This window comes from Dendropsophus ebraccatus, chromosome 5 (assembly GCF_027789765.1).
Source record: "Dendropsophus ebraccatus isolate aDenEbr1 chromosome 5, aDenEbr1.pat, whole genome shotgun sequence".
NCBI lineage: Eukaryota > Metazoa > Chordata > Amphibia > Anura > Hylidae > Dendropsophus > Dendropsophus ebraccatus.
Window position 1 is genome coordinate 13,528,975 of NC_091458.1, and position 7,699 is coordinate 13,536,673.

Below are 7,699 nucleotides of genomic sequence, written 5' to 3' on the forward strand. Positions count from 1 at the left end.
GCCAGGATGTTGGTATATAATTTGATCAAACCATATTGCCCCGTGTACCACGTGCAGGTCCCCTGGTTCACATGGATCCCTACGCTAACTCCACACGGTGTTGGTCAGCGACCGCCAACCCCGCAAATCGTGCACATGCTGGGAAGGGAGGCCATGGAATGGCCCAGCAACCCCAATGTCACAGGATCAGGCCCAAAGTGCCTCACCGGCACCACTGGGGGAGAAGCCTGCTCCCAAACAACACAAGTCTGGATATGGTATTGCACTCACCAGTGCTGCTGCAGACAGAATGGGGAAGACATAAGGTACTGACATGTGAGCACAGGTATATCCTGCCAATTTGGGTCATATGGGTCTTAGGATGGGGAGTGCCAGCCGCTCAGAAAAGGGAGAACTTTAAAATACGACATGGAGAGAAGGGAACGGCTGCACATCCCACCTATGGCTGATACTAATGCCGCTAAGCCTATTTTAAAAACCAACGCCAGGATGTTGGTATATAATTTGATCAAACCATAATAGCCCCATGTACCACGTGCAGGTCCCCTGGTTCACATGGGTCCCTACGCTAACTCCACGTCAGCGACCTTCAACCCCACAAAGCAAGCACATGCAGGGAAGGGAGGCTGTTGCTGTTGCACATACAGTGTGAACAGAGGCATAGGGGTGCTGCCAATTTTTTCTTTTTTTTCTGTTATATATAACATTGAGACAGTGAGGCAGGTGGAATTTCGATTGGAGTCCGCGGCGGGGATTCCGTTCGGAATTACTGAGCCGATCTTCTGAACTACTCCTTTAAATGAACTAGATCATAGTGAATGAATCCTGAAAATTAACTAGATTTCCCATCAATTACACGCACACGATTCCTATGGGTCCTATGAAAAATTGCCACAGCACCACGCAACGACCACCAGCACAACAGCAACGCCACCAGAGTTGGGAGAGACCCAGTTGCCTAGCAACCCTAATGCTGCCAGACATAGCCCTCAGGCTCTGGGACAACAGAGACTGTTATCAGGGCAGTCAAAAGGCCTGATCCACATAACATTTTGGGACACTGTGGTGAGGGCAGCATAATCTAGTCTGTTCAGCTGTTGTCCTGATATGCAGAAGAATGGAATGTGTGCTTCGCTACTAGCCCTATCACCCTCCTTCTCCTGGCTGCCTATACACAGTATAGATAGACAACTGCCAATCAGTAGCCAGCAAGCAGAGGGAGCTGGTGTCCATGAATATTGAGGACTACTGAGCACATGCACATAATGGAGAGGACTAATAATTGCCCTTGTTATTCAGGAGATATCTCCAAATAAGCTGCACAAAGGGCAACAGAAACCTACTGACGGGGACTCTTTAAAAGATAGAAAATACATATTAAAGCGTCATAATAAACAACACACAATGGTTTTCCAAAATTTATTACCCATTAGAGTCTTGCATATATTTGAGCTTTAATTTATTTATTAGTATACATATTTTTTGATTGATTTAAAGATTTTTTTTTTGTAATGTTGTTATTCTTTAATTTTTTAAAATCAAGACTTTATTCATTAACTTTTTTCAATAAAGGGACAGAGATAGTGTCACAGGCCGACCAGCGTGCCCGGCTCCTGGCACTGCCAAAGTGCGCGGCCGGCCCCCTGGACATGCCAACGGCGTCCCTGACAACCAGCCTGGCCAGATGCTAGGAGTGAGCCGGCTGCATCCATAGTTACTGTGTGCAGTAGCTGGGACTTCACCACCCCCGGAACGTCACCACCAGTCAGCTCTATAGCGTATGCTGGGGATGGAGTCTCTGCTCCAATCACGCCTGGGGCTGAGACTCCAGCCTCGATAAAACTACCACCCCATAATGCTTTGTTGCCTGCGATAGAGCCTCTTTAGAGTGTGACTTATTTACACGGATCAATTATCGTTCAAATTTGAGCGATAATCGGCTTGAGTAAACACTGCGTACGATCAAGCGATGAGCGATAAATCGTTCATCTTGGTCTTTCAACATGTTCTGAAATCGTCGTTGGCCGTTCGCTAAAAATTCGCAGATCCCTTCGTCTTTCAACGATTCACTCTATGTGTGAGATGGGTTTAAGCGATCTGAAAACAATCATAATAACGATTTTTTCAAATGATTTATCGTTCCATCTAAACACTGATCGTTATAAAAAACACATTGTTACTTCGAAATCGTTAATCGTTCGATTACGCAAATCATCGCTCTGTGTGAAGGGACCGTAAGGTAGTGTTGTTCCCTGATTGTGATTTCCATGGTTTCCTGATTCCAGCTTGACTTTCTGACTCACCCCCCCCCCTCCCAAACTTCTAATGCTGTACTGTGACGACTGATAGATACCAACCTGGCTAGTGGACTCAGCAATTATTGTGTTTGTGTTGTGTTGTCTCTGTCTTTGTGTTACACTTAAATCAACATAGCTAGATCAACAATCAACTCTAGATATAAGAATAGCAGACGGTAAATGAAGGGGTCACTGACACTAAGTGGAGCAGATCAATTTCCTTATCCGTGCGCGGATGATTTCATCTCTCACCCCATAAATAAAGGGACTGATATATTGCGGCAAGCACATAAACACAAAGAAGTTGATGACGGCCATGTTCTTATACGTTTTCTTAAAGAGATTCTCCGTGAATGTGCTGCTGAACGAACACAGGCATAAGAGGAGCTGAAACCCGTGGAGTAAGACCGTTTTTGCTGCCTTGGAGGCAGAAGATGTTCCTGATCCCATCTTTCGAGCAACCATTATAACTTTGATATAAGTGTAACCTATAATGATCACCACCACGGTGAAACTGAGGGAAAAAGTTAGGAACCTTATTGTGATTTGAAAGTTGTATACCTGCAGAAGTCTCCATATGCAGAACGTCTTACGAGAAAAAAAAGGGTTGTCGACTAAGAAAGACAAAATAAGAAGCTCGATGACTATAGGAAGGGCCCCAATCCCCCACATCACCAAGATGGCCACGTTACACCGTCGAACTGTGCAGATGACTCCATGTCTCAAGGGGAAGCAGACAGCGATGTAACGTTCCAAGGACATGAGGGCCAAGTTGTAAGGAGTAATTAAAGTTGTGCTGGCCGAAACACCAGCTATGAGACAACACCATTTCACCGGCAGAAAGACATGATATAGAACTGCTATGAAAAGAAAGAAGGCTAGGGAAAGTTGTAAGGAGTCAGAGATGATCATGTGGCTGAAGAGCAGATATCGGACGTTCTCTCGAATGCGAGAGGTGGTGAAGAACACACATAGTATGACTATAACAGATGGAAGGTACAGGCAGAAGGGTGGGAGGATCATGGACAGATACAGAATCCTTATATTTTCTAGTGATCCATAAGACACCTTGGTCTTGTTGCTGTACAGAAATGTCGCGTTCATCATTATCGTTTTTTGGTGGGTTTACGAGTAACAAATTGACCTAAAAACGGCAAAGAAAAAGTAAATCATTATATTACAAGATAAGGCTATGTTCACACTGCGTATATGTCCGGCCGCATATTTTCGCGGCCGGACATATACGCGTTAAACTCCGGCCGGGGATTTACGCTACTTGCAGCCGGCTACGTACGGAGCTCGAACTTACGCCAAAAGTCTACTTATGCTTCCCGAGTGCCCTATGTAGCGATCTGACAGCGGTCTTTTACTTGGAAATCTTCGCCTAGCTCCGGACACCCCACAGAACCTTTTGGATCGGCACAAAAAGCTGCAAAAATGAAGAAATCACCACTACGTACGGGACCGCATGTAACGCTACGGGCGTAAGTTACGGCATTTTCGTCCTCAAACAATGGTCTGGTTCATTTTTTACGGTGCCGCGTATGATCCTGGCGTAAGTTCTTACGTAGTGTGAACTGTGCCGCCGTACATCGTATACTTTCCATTGTACACAAACTACGTAAGTCTCCGGCCGCTTATTCGCGGAACGCGCTACGTCCGGATACTTATGTAGTGTTAACATAGCCTAAAACTGTTAGACAAAGTAAATTTTTGAAATGCATTATGAAAAATTAAGGAGCAGGTTTTTTTTGTGATGAAATAATAAAAAACTTAACTAATAAAAGTCTCACCTGGTCAGGTAGACGAGTGACATGTTGCAGAAGCTTCCTATGTGTTCACCAATATATAGAGAGGACGACATTTATAGGGTTCTAGATCCCAATAGAGATCTCCATCTGAGGGCAGCTCAGGTCTGAATTTGTTTTTTAATCGTTTTGACTTGCATCATCTTTCTCTTCCAAGAGGTTTCAATAACTTTGTCCCACATGATGCACAAGAATATTCTGTATGGAATAAAGTCATAAAGTGTTAGTAAATGATAGTGATGTAATCTGGGGACCAAGCTTTCTGTTTTTTTTTTTTGTTTTTTTTTGCATTGCAAACATGACCTATTTTGTAAAAAAACTCATAGAAAGAGAGACCAGGTGCAACGGGGTGCTCACTCTGTGTAGCAATAGACACTGTCCATAAATGCATAAATAGAAAAGAAAAAAAAGAAAACTGGAGGGCACTCACCGTAAAAATGGTTCTTTTATTCTTATACGTGTAACATGAACACGGACGCCGTGTAGCTGGCGGGGGCGCCTTGTGCAAGATGATTAGACGAGTGACAGCTGTTTCGCAACAAAGTGCTTCTACTGACTCTACGTCAGCGTACACGTGACCCCACTATATAGTGTGGCTGAGGCACGCATGCGCTGTACTATAAAGAAATGGTAGTGAATTATCCCCTTGCCTCTTCAGCCTGTTTTGGCCTTAATGACCAGGGCCTATTTTTCAAATCTGACCAGTCTCTCTTTATGTAGTTATAACTTTGCGGTGCTTTTAACTATTGCGATTATTCTGAGATTGTTTTTTCGTGACATATTCCTCTTTATGTTTGTGGTATACTTTGGTTGATACACTCAGTCATTTTTTTTTTTAAAACACAACATTTGCGCAAAAATTAGAAAAATTTACAATCCTTTATATTCAAAATTCTCTTTTCCTAAGAAAGATAGTCATGTCACATGAACTAATTACTACTGCAACATCTACAACATGTCTGCTTTATGGTGACATCATTTGGTGAACGTCCTTTTACTTGTCAGGATGTTAGCGGGCTTTGAAATTTTGCAGCGATTTTTCAAATTTTCAGGAAAATGTCAAATTCTGATTTTATTAGGGACCAGTTCAGTTCTGAAGTGGATTTATGAGGCCTGTATGTTACCCCCATAAATCTCTCCACTGTAAAAACTGCACCCCTCAAAGTATTCAAAGTAACATTTCATAAGTGTATTAACCCTTTAGGTGTTTCGCAGAGATTTAAGCAGGTTGGAGGAGAAATTTAAAATTTTCATTATTTTGGCAGATATTCCATTTTAATCCATTTTTTCCTCTAACACAGCAAATACTGACTGAGAAATGGAACTCACTATTTATTCCACTTATTCCAGTGTTTCTAGAAATCCCCCATATGTGGCTGCAGTGCGTCACCTGACTCAACCACAGGCCGCAGACATGACAGAGACCTGGCAAATTTTGGGGCCTTTTTTTATTTAAGTTTTTTTTTAGCCATTATACCATGTCACCGAGGCCTTGCGGTGCCAAAATATTTGTGTAAGACAAGTTGACGTTTCCATTGTTGCCATTCTGGGGGACGTCTGACACCCTGATCAATATTTAGTTAATTTTTAATGAGGTGGTATGAATAAAAAACAGAATTTAGCAGCTGTTTTTCACCATTTTTTTTGTACGCCGTTTACTATCCGTCACATATGACATGTTATCTTTATTCGTCAGGTCGGTACGATTACAGTGATATCCATGTTATATAGCTTTTGTTATATTTTATGACATTTATGCTATAAATACTGTTTGTGTCTTGTATATTGTAACAGCGGTAATAGTTTTCTTTTTTTGCAAATGGAGTTACGTAGGGGATTTTCTTTTGCAGCATAAGCTGACATATTTAATGGTACTTCTTTTGGGTACATATGTCAGTTTGATAGCTTTTTTTCTATATTTTATAGAGGGCGGAATTAACAAAAAATTGTCATTTTGGTTAGTTTTTTGTTTAGTTTTTTTACAGTGTTCATCGGGTGGGATAATTGATGTAACGGGTTAATAGACGGGGTCATTACGGATGCGGCGATACCAAATATGTGTATCTTATTTATAGGGGATCATTTATAAAGGGGGATGGGGAATGTGTATATTTATTTATATTTATTTAATTAGTTATTTATTTATTCAATTATTTATTTATTTATGTATTTATTTATTTGTGTGTGTGTGTGTTTTTACTTTTACTTTTGCAGGTACTTGTATAATGCAGTACAGCACCTGATCGGTGCTGTACTGCATTATATAGTGAATGGGCTGTCAGTGTTACACACTGACAGCTCATTCTAACGATCCGGTCCCTGCACTGTGCAGGGACCTGATCGTCACTAGCCATAGTAACCCAGACGCACCGGGTAGCGTCTGGGTTACTATGGTAACCCGAGGGGGAGGCGCGGCTCCGGGATCCGGCTCGCTGGAAGCCCCGGGGGGGGGGGGGGAGGGGACTGGAGGCTCCCGGCTGGGGGGAGACTGGAAGCTCCGGGCAGGCAAGGGGGGGGGGGGTCAAAAGCTCCCGCGGGCATCCAGGCGGGGGTAGCGCTTGGGAGGCGGGGGGGGAGGGGGGTCTGGGTTGAAAGCTCCGGCAGGCGGGGGTGGCACTCTAAGCCCTGAGCGGCAGGCTGGAGGCACGGGGAGGACGGGGGGGAGCGGGGGGAGCTGCATGGGGGCCCTGGGGAGGACATCAGTAGTGGCGGCAGGAGGAGGCAATGTGCCGCAGCTTCCTCCTGCCGCCCGATCGGCGAGGGAGACAGCAGATCTCCCCATAGACGCTGCGGTCACAACGACCACGGCGCCTATGGGGTTAACTGTCCAGGGGGGAACACAGTTCCCCTCCGGGCAGTGGCAGCAGGGTGAGGCTGTGTAACACAGCCTCCTCCTGCTTCCCGATCTCTGATAATGACAGTGGGGGGAGGCAGAGAAGGCATGACGTCCAGGGACGTCATGATGCGTTCTGGCACTGCTTTTCATGACGTCCCTGGACGTCATATTGGGGGAAGGGGTTAAAAACATGATTAAAAACAAATCATCATTATTCAATGCAATTGTTCAGAGGAACATTTTAAGATCTATTTTATCGTTCATGCCTGAGGCCCCGGAGAGACCTATAGTCGCCTTCAGACGTTGTCAGAATCTTAAGGACGTATTGGTACATAGCAAATTCAATGATGACCATAGGTCAAGCTGGCTGAACAAATGTGCCCCCAAAGGCAGCTTCAAATGCGGAAGCTGTAGATGGTGTAACCACATGTTTCCTTGTAAAACAGTAAATCTGGGAGGAGGGCAGTTTGACATTCGAGATACTATTTGCTGCCGCACTAGATATACAGTTTATGCCATTATATGTGAATGTGGTCTATACTATGTAGGGAAGACCATACGTCCAATGAATGTGAGATTCAGCGAGCACATCCGCTCGATCAGGACTAATTAAACATGTCCAAGAGGAACATAAGGGAGATGTAAAAGTCCTGCGTTTTATGGGACTTAAGCGGGTCCATCTGAATAGTGACAGAGACAACAATAAAGTTCTCCTGCAAGAAGAAGCTAAGATTATTATAGCTACTAATGCACAAGGG

The 7,699-nt window shown here is 44.0% G+C and overlaps 1 protein-coding gene across 1 annotated transcript; it reads right to left on the reverse strand.

Moving 5' to 3' along the window:
• Positions 1-2,495: 2,495 nt before the first annotated feature.
• Positions 2,496-3,404, reverse strand: LOC138794109 (odorant receptor 131-2-like). Its single transcript, XM_069972875.1, has one exon. It carries the CDS (start codon positions 3,402-3,404, stop codon positions 2,496-2,498), a length of 909 nt encoding a protein of 302 aa, XP_069828976.1.
• Between the last annotated feature and the right edge of the window lie 4,295 nt (positions 3,405-7,699).